The sequence below is a fragment of the Solanum dulcamara genome, chromosome 12 (assembly GCF_947179165.1).
Source record: "Solanum dulcamara chromosome 12, daSolDulc1.2, whole genome shotgun sequence".
Taxonomy (NCBI): Eukaryota; Viridiplantae; Streptophyta; class Magnoliopsida; order Solanales; family Solanaceae; genus Solanum; species Solanum dulcamara.
Genome location: NC_077248.1, coordinates 16,221,058 through 16,239,925, shown reverse-complemented (window position 1 = coordinate 16,239,925; position 18,868 = coordinate 16,221,058). Strand labels below are relative to the sequence as shown.

The window sequence follows — 18,868 nt, the reverse complement described above, 5'->3', positions numbered from 1 at the left end:
GTAGGGGTCCAAACTTGAAATCTCATGAATACACCATCTATGTACATTCTCTTACTGTCTAAAACAGTAGCTCTATCATGTTCATTGTCAAGATCAATATATATATGTCTAGAATTAAAATGGGTGATCTTAACCTTGCCCCTAAGTTCAGTTTGAGTAATGAACTTTTTTCGTATTACCTCCATCTTTGGCATTGGACTGTAAAACTTGCCTACGAGAGTATACTTACATGATTCAGCCATCTTAATCATGTAGTCTTCTCTCTTAAACATGATAGCCGGACAACCTTGTTTTGTCACCCTTTTTGGGGGTGTTAGGTCAATTCTGGTTGTAGGCTCAGCTTGTTTGGCTCTTAGTCTTGTAGCCATGGATTGCTTTGCTATAGGGGGTGGAGGGTGGTTTGTGGTGGTGGGTTGGTTGGTAGGGGGCTTAGTCTTAGTAGGTAGCGCGGTGGGGGTTAAGGACACTATCGGATTTTTAGAGTTTTTCGAGTTGAATTTTTGGAAATTGGATGAGATGGGAGGGAATTCTGAAATGGGAGGATGGTTGGTACGTTTGGGATTAGTGGAAGTGCTAAGATTGCTTAGGGTGGTGATACAATCAACCAAAACAGATTCGGGCACGAGAAGACTATTTTCGGCCCTATTTGTGCAAGTTGGAATTTTAGAATTTGAGTTCGGGGTGCCTAAAAATTGGGATTTTTGATTTTTGTCATTCGTAATGGTATGTGGGTCGTTTTGGGATTGTGAATTATTTTGGGCTTAAAACATGCACTTAACACTCTTTAACATATCATGAAACTTACATACGTAAAATATAAGGGACTTAACTCAATGTTTAAAAACATACTTGAGAAAGTAAATTGGATACCATCTACAAGTCTATGAAGCCTCTAGAACTGACTTTGAAATAGGTACTGGAACAGGCCCATGGCTACCTCAAACTGATAGTAAATAACTGAAAGGATAAAGACTCAAAGTGCCTCTGAATGCAAAGAGATATCATAAAAAGCTGGGTAGAACTAATCTTCAACGATGGGCTGGTTGAGGATCTCTATCATCTATATCTGCATCATAAAATGATGCAGGTCGAATGACATCAGTACATGAAATTTACGACTGTATAAAATGGCAAAAGAAAACTTACTCAGAATACTCAACCCAAGAACTTAACTCTGAAAACAACTCAACTCAAATAATAATGAAATATACTAAGAAACAATTATTTAAAGGATAGCAATGCAACTTAGTGTATAAAATATAATAATTTACTTCTTGGGGAGTTTCTCTAACCGACAACTACCACTTATGAGTTAGTGATGATACAAAGAACGGTTGACGTCGTTGCCACAACCTCTCATTACTTTGTCAAGATAAGGGACGCAAGCTCATCTCTGGATCCAATAAAAGTCTTCTTTTGGGACAATGAGAAGTCGCCCGAATGAACGGTACGATCCTATCCTACACTGGCTACGTAATTTATGAGGTTCGAGTTGTTCTATACTCTTACCCAAATTGGTGCTAATACTACTCTCAAAAATATAGTTTATTATGCTCATAACTCAATTAGCTCAATTAGTCTCTTTTAGACTTAGCTCAACTCTACTCTTCTCAACTCATCTCTTCTCTTAAAAATTAATATAATCTCAATTCAAAAGATGCATTTAAAATCATAGTTTAACCCCTTAACTTAATCTCAAAATAGACATTAAATGTAATAGTGTTCAACTCATATACATACTCGAGGTTTCTCATACTCAAAATAATAATTTAGAGACTTCTCAAACTCATACTCATGTCAAACTCTTTCTCATGTCAAACTCTTTCTCGATCAGCTGATGAAAATATCATTCTTTAAACTCAAAATTTATGCATAAAATGACTAGGGTAAAACTCAATTAGGATTCATGTGAATGTAAACATGAAGCCATAATCTCAAGAACTCAACCTATCAATGTAAAATCAAACATATACTATAACTCAATAGCAAATTATATAATTAACTTCATGAATTCAATTTGTAGGGATGAAAACTCAAACTCAAACTAAACTTGACTGTAGAACGATGTAGGGCACGATAAAGAACTTAGACTAACGTTATGATAGCCTTACATACCTGGGATGAAGATTTCTTAAGCGAAAATTGAAGTATGGGCTTGAAATTCTTGAACCCTAGCTTCTCCTCTTCTCCTTAGTTCTTGCTCTCAATTGTTTTCAGCGTTTAATGGGATAAATCCCCCTTTGGAAACTGATAAGGGAAGAATTTTAGTCCCAAAACGGGTTGGGTTAAGTTTGAGAGAAATGGGGAAAAGTCTTAAATGCCCTCATTAAAATTGAAAACGGACTAAAAATTTGGCCTTGTTCCCTCATAGTTAATTTTTTTTCGAAAAATTTCAACGGTGATTTTTGAACCAATATTGGCAAACTCTGCGTCGCTTACTTGGCGCGCACTTTACTGGTTAAGCAGTTTTGCCCCTAAAAAATTATTTTTTGATCCGGCTGACCTAAAATTCAACCGAGATCACTTTTCCACATGATTTTTCCCCTGATCGATATTCCGACCTCGAATTGACCAAAAAAGTTAGAAATGCTACGTTATGCGAGCGCACTATCCTCTAAGAGTATTTTGATAATTTTCGGGGTAAAGTGGCCATTTATCAATTGCAATAGTAGTAAAATTACGAAGTTATGCAACACAACTTTGCGTATAACCAAAGCCATAGAGGATTTGAAAATAAATAACCTGAACTCTCTCCTATTGGTTTACATCAACATAACAATTGGTTTAAAGGCGAAGACATTGTCAGTCTACAGCTCGGCAAATCTTTAATCTTTAACAACACATATTTGTACATTGTGAATTGAATATACATGCGGCAGCTCTATTTTTTTATTTTGATGTCTCCTAAACTAATTACACATATGTTCTATTGTAGCTTAATCCAAATTGCGATGGTATTTTTTTGTTCCTGAATGGGTCCTTTTGTAAATTAATTGTTTTTTTTTTCATTCTTTTTTATCAAGTTATATATGTTATTTTTTTGTTTTCATCATAATATAATTCATACTCAATTTTAATTTTTTATTTCTTTTATTTCTCTTTTTATTCATTTACTTTGTATTTCTCTACTTTTTCTTCTTCTATTTTTGTTTCTTTTTCGATTTTATCTATGGATTGTGATGTTCAATTTAGGTGATATCAATTTGTATATTAATTTCGTACACTATGTTCTTATTTATTTGAATCAAGATTGCATCCCATTTATCTTCATGTTGAATCAAGAATAAACGAACGTTATCGTCTTTTATATTGGAAAAAGGTTGTCTTTTCAAGATTTATAAAACAAATTGAAAAAATCATGGATAAAGGCATGAAAATTTTATTGGAGACAAATAGAAAAGAGAAAAATATCCATGTATGAAAAAGTTAAGGAGAAAAATTATATGGGTACATTAAGGGAGAAAATGGGCAGATAGCGGGAATCATACCCGCATCTTCTCCTTGGCAAAGAGAATTTTTACCGTTCGATCATATCCAAAAAAAAAAATTGTTCTTGATACACAATATGTACCCACATATATGATATATAATCGGATCTTATTTATACAGTGCTAGGACACATATTCTCTTCGGGATGATTCCAATTATTTTGTTAATTGTATTGTGAAAATATTAAAGGAAGATATTTTAGAAAGAAGATGATTAATGAGAGACTTTTTGGGAAGAAGATTAGGAAAACTTTATTTTTTTGGAGTCAATTATGTAAGAAGATCGGGAAGGAGAGAATATTGTGGAGATACATTTTAGGAATGAGAGAATTTTTTAACCCCCTTTGTTAGTTTTTGATAAAATTCTTCTATTGTGTATTGAAAGTAGAATCTTTTGCTAAAACTTGTAATACTTAATCTTATATTATATATTTATGTTTTGCTCATAGAGAGAGGAGGGGGGCGGGACCGGGGGGGGGGGGTGTATTTGTGTCACAAAATAGTGATGTATAAATCTATATATAATATAAAGGAGAAACATAAACAGATAATGTGACACCTCTCTATGACTTCCATTCCTATTTTTTTTCCTCTTTTTTGGATTTTTTTTTAATTTTTAAATTCACAATTCATTAACTAAATGGCTTAAAAGATCCTCACATAACAAATGTATCAGCCCACCTAGCTTGACCTTATTGCTAATTTAATTAATATTATCACTATTTATCACGGTTGTTATCTATTTTCTTAAGCTCACGTAGCGTATCAATCAATGCCATTGATATGCTATATTGGCCTCCTCTTTATTTGTCTTTTTTCATCATATTTATTTTAATATTTTACCTTCATAACTCATTTATTTAATTTCTACTTTTAATAATATTTATAGCTCTCATAACTTTCAACTTTGCATATTCATAACTCTTAAATATTAAATATGAAAGTTAAGGTACCTTATGGTATTTCTTCATCTTTTCTATATAAATTTACTTTTTTTGTTCATGAGATTCTATTCAAAGTTACCCTTTATTTCACTATGGTATTATTTCCATGTTTTTGTTTGATTTGAAAAAAAAAAAAAAAAAAAATTTGAGATGTGCTACATCACCTTCTCTATATATAGATTACTCCCTATTTAATTGTAATCACTACTTATTTATATTATAAGTATATTAATTGTAATTAACAAACCTAAAATAACTCATCTATTCTTAACTTTGAAAAATAGTGTATTTATATAATTTATTTTAAAATCATTATAAATTACAAGAATGTTCTTTCACTTCTAAAAAAAGATAGATCACACATGTAATTTTCTTATATTTTTTCTCTATGAAATCAAATTGTATGTCTGCACATTTATAGAAAGGTGTAATCATTTTATTTTATATTCTTTTTATGTAAGAACAAACTCACGAAAAATATTTAAAACTTTCAACTTAAATTCACATATATATTAAATATATATTAGATAAAAATATTATTATTATATATAATACCTTTTCTATTTAAGTAGTATTTAATAAATTATTTGTGTTTTTCATAATCGCGCGAAGTGCGGATGAATTTACTAAGTAGAGTAATGCGTTTAGAATTTTTTAGGCATGTATCCACATGAAACAATACATGAAGACGGGTTGTTTTGTGTGTGTATTCGAAGGACAAGGTGGGGTTCAAAACCCATTGGGTTTGCGTTTGTATGTTTGCCCTCCTAATGGCAAATAGGCCCAAAATACTGTCATTTTATATTCAATTATAATGGGACAATTTCAAATATACATAAAAAAAATAAGTAAAATTATAGGAAATATATACTGACTATATAATATAGCTTGCTAATAGTCATAGAAAGTTACACTGACTACACAATATAGATTACTTATATATGAGTTATACACTGAATATACATCATAATACACTCTATACGTAAAATATACACCAAATATACATTGAATGGCCATTTTTTTGGTAATTAAAATGACCGAATAGCCAACTACTATAATTATCCCTTCTATTTCTATTTAATTTTCTTTTCTTTTTTTATGTACTCTGATATTTTTAAACAACAAATCATTTTCTCTAAATAATAACATTTCATTATAATAACCATATTTTCTGTAAAATCCATCTATCATATTATGTTATATTATATATTTTATATAGTAGCATTTCGCTATACCAATCGAAAAAATATCGGAACGAACGACACTCCCTTTGGATTTTATTTCGAGTATAGGTTTTGGAACATTGAATTTGATTTTTAGTCTAGTCAAGTGTTCTATTTGTGTTTGGGTGTATTTGGTAAAAAAAACTACTTATTTATAAGGGCCAAAAACATGGCTTTCATTGCCTTGGGTTTGGTTGCAAGTATTTTGCATCAAAAACTTTCATGATATTGTTTCTATTTCCATCATTCTGTCTCAATTTCTTCTGAATTTTCCTTTTCAAATTAATGAATAGAGCCATTTATTTTTTGCTTACATTTGTGGCTCCAGTTGTTCATTTCTTTTGTGATCTTTTATTATTATTATTGTTATTTGTGTTTTTTTATTACGAGTAGTTCTAGTTTATCTTATACTCCTTTTTAATTTGTTTGTCCTGCTTTTTTAAAAAAAAATCATTTTAAAAAGAATGTTTATTTACTTTATTTGCAAATTACAACTCTTAAATTTCAATTTTTCACATGACATATTTAAAATCACAAGATTAAATGATGTTTTGGTACATTCTATATAAGACCACAAATTTATAAGTGTTCCATACTTTCTTAAATTTCGTATTAAGTCACCACAAGATTAAATGAGGTTTCGGTACATTCTATATAAGATCACAAATTTATAAGTGTTCCTTATTTTCTTAAATTTTGTGTCAAGTCAAAATATGACAAATAAATTGAAATATTTTCACCTTTGATAGGTAAATCATAAATTCAAAATCACATATATATTCTGGGACAAAATGAACAAGACAAAGTAACTTCTCTCATAGGAGGTAACCAACACTTCTTGCAATGAAATATTTACAAGTTGTTCTTCTTACAAATTTGACCTATCAAAACAAACAATTTTTTGTGCTTCTTCGTCGAGGTAAACTATGTTGATAATATAATTAAGTAAATAAAAATGTGTTCTTATTTTTAATATTTTAAATTTTTAGATAAAATAGTTACACGTTTTAACATGATATCAGAGCTAGTAGAAAACTTGGATTCAATTTTCATTGTCACTCATAATCAAGAAAAATAGTCTACGTGCTTGGCTAACCAAAAAAAATAATTAAGCGCACAGGTAAAGAGGCATGTTGTATTCTCTCTAAATTTAGAATTTACTAAAGTACTATAAAGGCATTTCCCAGTCCTTTTCCTTATGTTTCTAACTAGGGGTGTACATGGACCGGGTTGATTCGATTTTTTTACAAATCAAACCAAATCATTTGTGTCGGGTTATTAAATCTATAAATCAAACCAAACCAATAAAAGTCGGGTTTTTCGATATCAATTTTTCTCGGATTTTTCGGGTTTTTTTCGGGGTTTTCTGTTTTTTCAGTTTTTTTTGGGTTTCTCGGTTTTTTCATAGTATCTAATAAAAAGCATAGAGCAGTACTTCTTAAAAAAGTTCTAGTACAAAATATCAACATATAAGATGGAGACAGAACAATGTTTGAAGTTTTAACTTTATAATATAACTTTATAAGATGAGCTTTTTTTGTATATTATTTAGATGAGCTTCTCAAATCCAAATCTAAATGTAAGAAAGAAAACAAAAATTATGAAAAATTTTTAAAAAATATTTATAAATTACATTTTAATAATTTTTTTTATGTATAACATAATTTAAAAGTAGTATATCTATAATCGGGTTGGTTTGGGTTCGGTTTGACTTTTTTTAGTTAAAACCAAACCAACCCTATAATGGTCGGGTTTTTTTTCCAAACACCAAACCAAGTCAAACCAAACCACTAGTCGGGTTTTTTTTCCGATTTGGTTCGATTTGTCGGTTTGGTGCGGTTTATCGATTTGCCCTGTACAGCCCTATTTCTAACAAATCTGTCTTTTAGATTTATGAAGGAAACCACTATTTAGTAGAAAAAAAGTACTTCGTACATATGAGAATGACTGACATCATCCGAATCTCCTTTGGTGAAAATTTATATTGTTTATATATAATTAAAATAATTTTTTTATGTATATATAATAAATGTCAAACTCCTTTATCTAGTTCACATATCTATTTTTTTAGATTTTGAACCCCTTGTAAGGAAGATGAGTGATTGATTTCTTATATCAACGTTTATCTCAATCGAGCTTTTAACATCAGATTTGCCTAAAGCGATTACATGCCTCTTTACGTGTAAGCTAATAATAGAAATTTTCAACCACTAATAATCAAATCACACTAATTAAACTAAGACGTGTGTCTTTAAAATCATCCAAACATTGAATATACACGAGGAAAGATGGCTAATGGAGAGAAATAGTCAACTTTTTTAAGCATTAAATTGATGGATACCCCATATTGTCTAATTAATGTAGCTCTTATCTCTTATTTGTAGTTACGTTGATGAATCATAGTTTTTTGTACCCTTCTTAATTTATTTATTTTTTAAAGAAAAAGTCGTAGTTACATGCTATATATTAAAATCTTTTAACTAATTACATTTACTCTACATAGTATGCGAAAAATTGTTTACACAGTAAATTGAAGTTGTAATATAGAAGTATATATGTGTGTAATTTTTTATTCTTTCAGATTACGTCAAAAAGTTTAAAATTTAAATTATATAAATAATCAGTATAAGGAATCTATCTATATATAATAATAAAGGAGGAACATAAACATGACCTTCATTTTTATTTATCTATTTTCTACTTTTTTGACTTTTTTTTTCATTTCTTCAATTATTTTATTTTGTAAAATCATCTCCTTAACTCATAGTTCTTTAATAAATAATTTTTACTCTTAATTAATATTAAAAATAACTTTTAAGCTTTTCATATTCATAACTTTCAATTATTTAATGTACAAATTTGTAACACCTTTAAATCATATTAGTAGAAATTTATTTTGAGGTATATTCACCTCTCACTATAATTGCATTCTTTATTAGAGTTTTAATATATATTCATGTATTCTTCCACCTTCAATTTTTATAATTCTTAATTAACTTTATTAATGTGGAAATAATGTGCTAAAAATGGAAGACAAATTTATTTGTTTATTTTATTTTTTATAATTAAAAAAAATATTTATTCAATTCATCAATTTTTCACCTCTCACTATAATTGTCCTCTTTATTAGAGATTTTAATAGATATTTATGTATTCTTCCACCTTTAATCTTTACAATTCTTAATTAATTTTATTTATGTGGAGTAATAATGTGTTAAAAGATGGGAGACAAAAAGTAACCTATATATATCTTTCACTACCAAACTATTGCATACATGAATAACTATTTTAGTTTTAGTTATGCTTAGGAAATGCTCCAACATAATTTTTAATGTATTTTCTTTACTAGTAGCAATTTATCTAATGAGATCATGTATTGATGAATATTTATCTTGATTACACTTACTAATATGTGTTCTATTCTTAGTAAAAAAAATTATACGCATAAATTTCTCTTCTTATTGGTTGAAAATTTTATATTTTTGCATTACATTATTATTTATTGCTCAACATTTGCTAAATTTTAGTGATTCATGCTATGCCATTTATATCGAGAAGCTTGATACATACAACAGATTTCTTCTACGATGATTTTATGCACTTAATTTTTAAATTCATAAAAACAAATCCTGCTCCTATTTTATTTCAATTTCTTTTACAATGTATAATTTTCTTAGATTAAATTTGTTCAAGAATATAATTAGTGATTGATACCGTGTAACTTTGAAAATTATTTTGAAGTTTATGAGTAAAAAATATAGGCGAAAGTTAATTTCATAACAAGGAATTAAAAAGAAAATAAAAAATAAAAACTCTACTATTACCCAAAAAAATCTTTTGTATTGGTTCATAAAACTAATAACATACATTATACATTATATATGTTAGTGCATTTGAAATAGTTGTTATGAGTAGTGCATTGTCAAATTATTCACTAAGTGTAATCTTTCGATTTTTTATTAGTAAAGATATCATTCAACTAAATTAGCAACTTCTTTCTATATTAATGGTAGTTAGAAGTTGGATAATTTATTTCGTTTTTATAAGTTGCTTATAAATGTAGATAATATCTTTTGTTCGAAAAAAAGGAGAAGAAGAAAGTGCATTATCCATAAAAGTAAAAGTGTTCCATTTTATATTGATTTTATATAATAGATGATTCAATATTATTAATTAATGATCCATCAATTGTTTTTATTTTCGAAAATATAGGCGAAAGTTAATTTTAACTTCACATAGAGTTTGAAATTTAATTAAAAAAGAAGAAGAAACTTTTGAATATTAAACTAAAAATTGAAATGATCAGTATAATTTTATTTTATTTTTAAAAATATTAATAATAATTTTATTATTAATGAGACCCCTCAATTTTAGGGGCTAAGGCAAGTGCCTTATTTTCTAAGGCATATAGCATCCCCGGAGAATATTTATATATAATTTTTTTAAAATATGAAATTTATAATACTAAAAAGATAAGACAGATTACCTACTATATGATAGATAATAATTTACATTGATAATACATATAACTTATCTATATGAGAAAATAACAAACTTTTGACTCACATAATACATATACAACTAAATGTATTGATGTGGAACATCTGAACAATAGTTTGTTTTTATCAAGTCAGGTGCACTTAAATGAAATTTCGTGAAGTATAAAACTCGGAATGATAAATCGTAATATGTAAAAGAGTCTTTCAGAATATAAATTAACCTTAACAAATGAAAGAAAGGAGGAACATTATATTAACTTCTCTCACAGGGTGATTGCACTTCTGCAAGGAAAAATTACAAAGCTTTTCATTTTTACAAATCTGACCCATAAAAAAACAAACAATTTATGTGCTTCTTGGGTTCAACGTTAGAGAATGTCAACTAAACCTCAAGAGAAAAAAAAAGAAAGAATAACACTCCAATAACAATATAGTGAAGAAAGATAGTTGAAAAAAGAGAAGCAAATTAAATATAGTAATAGTACCATATTAATTGCTTCATCTTAAGCCCATCTCTCTTCACTAAAAACCATAATTAATTAATTAATTACCAACTAATACTACACTAATTATCGCAGCATGGAGGATGTTAATGATTGGAAAACGACTTCTTCACAAGGAATAGTAATGCCCATGTCATGTTCAAATCCAAATTCTTCTTCAGCACGATGGAGAAGACACTGAAATTGTGGATAACTCAAGAAAGAAATAGGTACGATGTATCGTGTTCGATTTTCTCCCACGTAAACTGCAAAATGACCTTTGGGCACGTCAACTGGAAGGCTATTTTCGTCGTCCTCGTAGCTATTATTCCTCTTTCCTAAACTTGAACATCTTTTCAAGATTTGCTTCAACACTGCAGATTGTGACAACTTGTTTGATTTTCTGATTGCCATTATATTTAGTTTTTTTGTGTTGTTGGAAAAATTGAAGGATGTAAATGAAATTGAAAGTTTGAGAGGTTTGGTAAGGAGAAGACCAATAACACTTCTTTCCTTTGAGAGAAAAGAGATGCTAAAAAGTGAGTTGTGTTATAATAGAGGGATATTGTGTAAGTATTTATGAAGAGAAGAACTCAACCACGTGATGTTTTATTAGCTCTAATTATATAACAACATGTGGAATATAATTCCATTACTATTATTGGATAGAAGTCCCATAAACTGATAATTTAGATAATTCTTATATTATTAATAATGTAATTTAGCATGTTGTTAGTTTATGTGGCATTTTTCAAACTTCGAGAGTCAAATGAAATTTTCTTTAAACGCAATTTTTTATATGTTTTTTTTAAATATTTCTGAATTATTGATTGTTGTGGCTTATAAAATTATTCTCTTTAAATAGTTTCTAAATATGTAAATTTTATTTCAAAAAATTAAAAATTCTACCTTTAAATTTATGATCAAAACAAAATAATCTGGCTTTCGAATTTTGAACACCGTCACATAAATTAGGAAACAAATATTGTACTCCCATGGTATATTATAGGTCCAACTCAAGAAATCTATACATTTTTGATGCATAAAACTTAAACTCGTTATATTTTAAAATTTGTAATTATGGTCAAAGATGAGTTATAAGTACCATACAATAATACTACTATGTACAAGACAGAAGACATAGGTTGTGTTTTTTTTTTTGGATTTTCATTTGGTGTTCGAAGCCCGTGGAGTCCCGATTAAATTCGAATCGCACACTGTAGGATCTATTTGGGGGTGACACTCCCAACATAATTTTTTTTCATAATCAGAACTCGAATCCAAAACCTTTGGCAAAGGATAAAAGAGTTTTGCCACTGCACCACCTATGTTGTTGACATAGGATATGTTGGTGTATGTGTACTTGAAGGAGGACAAAACCCATTGGGCATTGGGTATGCTGCCCCTCCTTATGACAAAGCGGTCCATTCTCATTCTAAGTTTTTTTTTTCTTTCTTTCTAAAATTAATGTAGTCCATTGGATTATAGTTTCAAGTAGGTGTTGGAACATTGTATTTGATTTCTGTTTGGTTGTATTTGGCAAACACTATTTTATGATGGCCAAAAACATGGCTTTCACTAATGAATTTTGGTCCCAAGTTTCAACATCCAACCTTTTAAATGAACAGAGGTTCACGTTTTTGCTTCATATCTACTTTTGTGGTTCTTGTTCTTCATCTTTCATTTCTATTCTCTCTTTTTTTTTTGGTTATTATGTATACATGATTTATTGACTCGAATAATTAGATTCTTAGCTTCGTAGGGTTCATTTAAGAGCAAAGTACTTCTTATCAAAAAAAAATAATTCATTTATAATAAGTTTTGAATTCAAAAATGTTGATTAAAAATCACTTGAAAAAAGGCCTAATTACCAAGGAAAATATTTTTTGGTCAAATTGGTAGGTAAATCAAGTTACTAATCAATTACCAACGAAAATTAAATTGGTTGGCAAACACAAAAAGACTTTGTTGGTAATTTATGATGCAAGTGAATCTAAAGGAGAATATGTTTTCCTTAGCTTAATGGAGGTTGAGCACTCCCCTATGTATGAGTGGGAGATGTTCGAAATAACTATTGGGTCGAGTCCACAGAGTGCTAATTAACTTGTTAGACCGCTAGTTTGTCCTTCTTAATCCTAACGCTTATGAATAAATACACCATTAAGGGTGTATGCGGTTTTCCAAATAAAATGATGAATAGGGTTAGTGAAACGCTCTGCATCTCTAAAGGATATCTAAGTTGTGGGCAAAGGGGGTTCATCTGCTTTGTGAGGATTTCCAACGATCGGTGACACAAAAAATAGTTAGGAGTAGGAGTGTTCACGGTTTGGGTAAAACCCGATCCAAATCGAAAAATCAAACCAAACCAATCAAATAAATTGATTTTTTATTTGGTTTGATTTGGTTTTACATTTTTAAAAATTGATAATATTTAGTTTGATTTTGGTTATATTCAAAAAAATTGAAGAAATAACCGAATCGAACCAAAAAATTATATGCATATTTTTTTTATAATTATATAGACAAACTATATTATTTTTGATGAACACTTTTTTATGCAAAAAATACAGCACACTAATTTAAATTAGTAAGGTATGATACGCCTTTTATTTGTACAACCATATTATTAGCTTATGTATTATTCAGTAAGTTTATGTTATTTAATACATTGGATTAGATAATAATATAAGCAAGAAGTTAAACATAATTAAAGTTCTGATATAAAAATTATAAGATCCAAAATGGCACGAAGACAATTTATCTTTTTTGAATGATTTATTATTATTTTTTTCTCTTTTGAATGAATCGTCTCTTTTATTTTTGTGTATGGTTAATAGCTGAATAATCAAACCAAGCCAAACCGAAATCAATAACAAACAAACCGATGAATGTATATTTTAATTGGCTTGGTTCGATTTGATTTTAATTATTTTAAAACCGATTAAATTGGTTTGATTTTGATTTTGACCAATTACCGATCCAAAACGACCCGTGACTACCCCTAGTTAGGAGATTTCAAATATACGGAACAAGTATCTATTGGTACTAAATTTTAGAGTATATTCGGACATTAAACTATTCTCCAGCAAGATTTGCTTATACAGAAACTATTATTAAAAAAATCATAAACCACAATTATTTACGAATTACAACTGTCTAAAATTGTTCGAAAATTTGTGGGCCAAAAAAAAAAGAATTATTCTTTCATCTAAAACGGATGATCTTTACAACTAATTTTAAAAAGTTAAACCTATGCTCAGCAATGTTCTTTTGAACAAAAAATGATCTACCTAGGTTAGAAACAATGTTTAAAACTATAGACTATAATTTCTTATAACCACTTTAACTTTCTGAAGTTAAGATATTTTTGGGATTGTGGGTCGCCCATGTGAACCGACCCAATCCAATCTTATCCGACCCATAAATAAATGATATATTTGGTTTTAAAAATAAAGAGAGAACAATTAAATTATAATTGTCCAACCTTATCCTTTTAGGAGAGAAAACAATTATTATTCAAATCCTTTTTGAAAAAAGAGATGGAAGAGTTACATAACAGCTCAACCTCTCCTAATATAAAGGGAGAAAAGGATTATCTGTTTGAGATAGTTGTGAAAAACAAAACAAAAAAAGGGTTATGTGAAAAAGCAGAAGAACAGAAAGACAAAAAATTAGAAAAGAAATTTATCTTAACTTCCTAGATTCCATCAACACACTAAATGACATTTAGTTTGTGATCATTAACCTTGATTTTCTAGTGAAATTCAAAGTAAACTTGAGGCAGATTATCTTGGTAGTAACAACAACAATCCGCTGCAAGAATAAGGTACATATACCATTGGTTTTGCTCCATTTTTTCCTTCATTGGTGTCAGAGCATGTTTTAATGATCCGAGTTTTCGTTACTTCCATGTAAATCTAAGCTTTGAGATCGTTGTTTTATAAGTTTAAGTTGAAACTTTTTAGTTGGCTAATTTTTTTTTGACAAGTTTCATAAAAAATAATTTCTGTTTCTTTGTGTTTTGGCCATCATTTGTTAAAATATTGGCCTGAAACTTATAAAATTGTGATCTACTCATTATGGGCTTTCCAAAAATATATTATAATGGTAAAATGGATTAAAAATGAGCAGTTTTTTGATATTTTTTTTAATGAAAAACTGCTTCTGTTTTCAGCATTTTAAAAATAATTTGTTCAAAATTTTGGCCTAAAACTTACATAATCATGTTCTACTCATATTGGAATTTTCGAAAATATATTATATGTGAAAATCGGATTTAAAACGACTAAGATATGGATTTTTGAAATTGGGCTAAAAAAGTTTTTCAAAAGAATAATCCTAAAAGGATACAAATTTCTTATCCAAAAGAAATAATAATTCTTCTTGTTATAAAGTAAATACTAAATACTAAAATTAAATTAGTATCACAAGAGAAAATCAAGAAAGAGGAGAACTAGTAGAGAGAAAAATGAGAGAGGAAACTTTATATTCCTTAGTTTTGTGTACCATCTTCTTGAAGGTTGCAGTTGGTAGAGACTTGGTGAATAAATCAGCCACATTTTCACTCGAACGAATCTGTTGCATGTTGATATCACCATTTTTATGGAGCTCATGTGTGTAAAAAAGTTTTGGCGAAATGTGTTTTGTTCTATCTCCTTTTATGAATCCTCCATTTAGTTGTGCTATACATGCTGCAGTATCTTCATATATAATTGTGGATTCTTTGTTACATTTCAAACCACATTTTTCTCAAATGATATGTATCATGGACCTTAACCACATACATTCTCAGTTTACTTCATGAATAGCTATTATCTCAGCATAAATTGATGAAGTGGCCACGATAAACTGCTTTGTAGATCTCCAAGTTATAGCAGCACCCCCACATATGAACACATAGCTTGTTTGAGATCGAGCTTTGTGTGGGTCAGATAAATACCTTGCATCAGCATAACCAACAAGATTGGGATTGCAATTGTTAGAATAAAATAAACCCATATCGGTAGTCCCTTTCAGATACCGCAATATGTGTTTGATCCCACTACAATGCCTCCTAGTAGGAGCAGAACTATATCTTGTTAATAAATTAACCGAAAAGGATATATCGGGCCTTGTAATGCTAGCAAGATACATTAGTGCACCAATTAAAGTAAGATATGGTACTTCAGGACCAAGAATTTCCTCATTCTTTTCTTGAGGTCGGAATGGATTCTTATTCACATCAAGTGATCGAACAACCCTCAAGGTGCTTAATGGATGCTCTATTTATATAAAATCTTTTCAACATTTTTTCTATGTAGGCAGATTGATGTACAATTGTAAGACCCCGAAAATGTGAAAGATCCTAAACCAAGGAACCAAGGATGAATTCTCAGAAAGTTGCAGAAAACTGACACCAAAAGCTGACCATGGAAGCCTTCATAGACCGTGGTTAACACCACGGATCGTGTTGTGCCACTGTGGTAGATATTTGGAGACTCAGTCTACAGAGGACGAACCACGATGGAGGACCATGGGCCGAGAAGCCTTCTGTGGTGAGCCCTCCCCAAAGCCATTAGAAATTTTCTCAAGGCAGGGTCCATGGAAGACCACCACGGGCCGTGGAGATCACGGACCGTGTAGTGGTCGTGGTGGCCAGCTCTACAGGCCTCCTGCAGGACCTGCACCATGGTCATACTTCACGGGCCATGATAAATTTCACGGACCGTCAAGTTATCCGTGAAAAAACTTCAGAGACTATCCTGCAAGTCTCTTTTTCTGAATTTCTCTAAGTCTCTTATCACAGAACCCCACCACGGACCGTGGTGATTACCACGGACAGTGAAGGTTCCCCGTAAAGTCTCGTTCGACCAGATTTTTAAAGGGGCATTCTAGTCTTTTTCTATATTTTAAATTAAAATTGTGTCATTTTGAAGACTGAATTCTCTTACATAAAGACCCTAAACCCTTCCAAGACCTCATTTTTCACACTTAGACTTAATACCCTCAAATTCTCTCTTCCTAAACTCTCTCAAGAACCTCAAAGCAAGGCTAGGGTTTCCAAATTTAAGGCATTCAAGTCTCCCTTCTTCCTCAAGTATTCTTGGGGATTTTTTTCCCTCAAGGTATGTGGGTTTTCATCCATGGTTCCTTCCACCCATGGAGGCCAAATATTTTCTCAAACTAGTTTTTCAATTTTAAATGATGAAATCTCATGGGCTTTTACATGACGACTTCAAATGTATAGATTATGATATATTTGAAGTTTCTTTACATATATTGATGTATATTGGCTTGATTTAATGAAGTTATGATGTTATTAAAATGCCTATATGAAGGCTTGAAATGAGTTTTAAGACTTATATGGTAGGTTGCTTTAAGAATGTGTATTTTATGCATTTCCATTACTCTCATCCATGCAAGAATTCTTTAAAGGCATTGAAAGGTTTTATGAAATGAACCCACCTAGTTTCTTATGATAAAGCAAGGTTGAAATGAATATTGACCCCAAATGAATGTTATAAACTAATTGCTTATGAAGGGGAGTCTTTATGAAATGATTGATTGATGAAAGGGCTTCTTAGCCAAAGTAAAGTTTCAATGTGAATAGACAATTCTCACATCGAATCAAATGAAAGGTTTAAGATTATGATATGACATGTGTGACATCCCTATATGTCATCAATGCTTTTGAACATTTTTCCAAAAGGCAGATCCGATTAGCATGGTACCCGGAATACCATCACTGATTGTAAACCTAATTTTCTTATAAATTAAGGTTCATTAGTAGTATGGTAAATAAGGTATTGCAGCTATGATGATATTATAAACCAAAGGTTTTAATGAGCTATTCCACTGTTTGATGTTTTAATGTTAAAGTTATATAATGCTTATGCTTTATTGATGTTTAAACATTATTCCGTGGGATTTGACCTAGCACCTAATGTAGCATGTAGATGGGGACTCGATCGAAGGGGTTCTTAAGTAAAATCTCATGTTGCATTAACTATGTGCTACCATAAGAGCCCTTGTCGGCTAGGCCTTTGTAGCCATCAAATGTTAAAGTTAAAGTTAAAGAATGTTTAAAGTTGATCGGAGTTCTACCTCGGTAAGGTAGTCTCCACAGGAGTTATTGACCTGCCTCGATGCAGGAGTCATCGGATTTCATGTAATAGCTCGCATGGTTTTAAATAACGATTATGGTCACTTTCCCATAAAATAAATATTTTAAGGTTTCACATGATGAATTCTCATGCATGTATTAACTTATGCATATTGGTTATATATATCTCTATTATGTTCTTCATTTCATAGCATACTCACATACTTAGTACATTCAAAGTAATAACGCATACTTTTTCCTACATAATATCACCATATAGGGATTGGCGTCGCTCAACACTCTCCTTCCCATGTCTAAGTTGATCGTTGAAGGCTACCACTTTGGTGAGTTCCCATATTCCGGGAACGACTCTCCTATCTTATCTATATTGTGTTATGTGTAGACATTTAAATTAAGTTTGGTATTTTTGACTTAATCTTAAGGGTGAGCTAGGGACATGTCTTAGCCCTCGCCAAGTCTTAATATAGAAAGTATTGTTGGACATGGTAAATGGCGTTATATTGTCTTTGACTCTTATTAATGTGAAGCCCCTTAGTCCCTATATCCCTTATGTTTCCGCTTGATTTGTATATCATTACCAATGAAATGCTTAATGAATTCTTAGAGGCTTGGGTGAGATACCTATGGGTGTCTCATTCGCCATGTCACATCTAAGCCCTAGGCTTGAGTTGTGACAAACTTGGTATTATAGCACGAGGTTTTATAATAGTCCTCAGAGTCCAACATACGCGTCAAATAGGGTATTGTTCATGGTTGTGAAGGCGCCACAACTATGAATAGGAGACTAGGACGTTTAGGAAAGTTTTTACTTCTTTCAAATTCGTGTCGTGCCTTAGAGTTTCCTAAACCTTCCTCTAACTAATGACCCATTTTATGTTCTTTAGATAATGACTCGTGGAAGAACACCTCTAAGAGCAAGGTTTGATTAAGAGGACCAAGCTCCTCCGATTCTCGATGCCCCCATTATGAGGAAGGGGTAACTCATGCCAAGTTCCACAACATCATTGCATTACTGGTTCACGCGGTAGCCCATCAAGGGGATCAAGGTGTCCCTCCTCCTCAAGGGAAAAATTTAACCTCTCGTATTTGGGATTTCCAAAGGATGAACCCACCCAAATTCAATGGTTTTA

The 18,868-nt window shown here is 30.6% G+C and overlaps 1 protein-coding gene across 1 annotated transcript; it reads right to left on the bottom strand.

The window, feature by feature from the left end:
- Positions 1-10,402: 10,402 nt before the first annotated feature.
- LOC129876841 (protein SMALL AUXIN UP-REGULATED RNA 51-like) lies at positions 10,403-11,194 on the bottom strand. The gene has a single exon (XM_055952324.1). The coding sequence runs from the start codon at positions 11,048-11,050 to the stop codon at positions 10,724-10,726; it is 327 nt and encodes a 108-aa protein (XP_055808299.1). The 5' UTR covers positions 11,051-11,194; the 3' UTR covers positions 10,403-10,723.
- Between the last annotated feature and the right edge of the window lie 7,674 nt (positions 11,195-18,868).

Excerpts from the sequence above, each read along its gene's own strand:
- LOC129876841 (XM_055952324.1), bottom strand. The coding sequence starts at position 11,050 with ATGGCAATCAGAAAATCAAACAAGTTGTCACAATCTGCAGTGTTGAAG.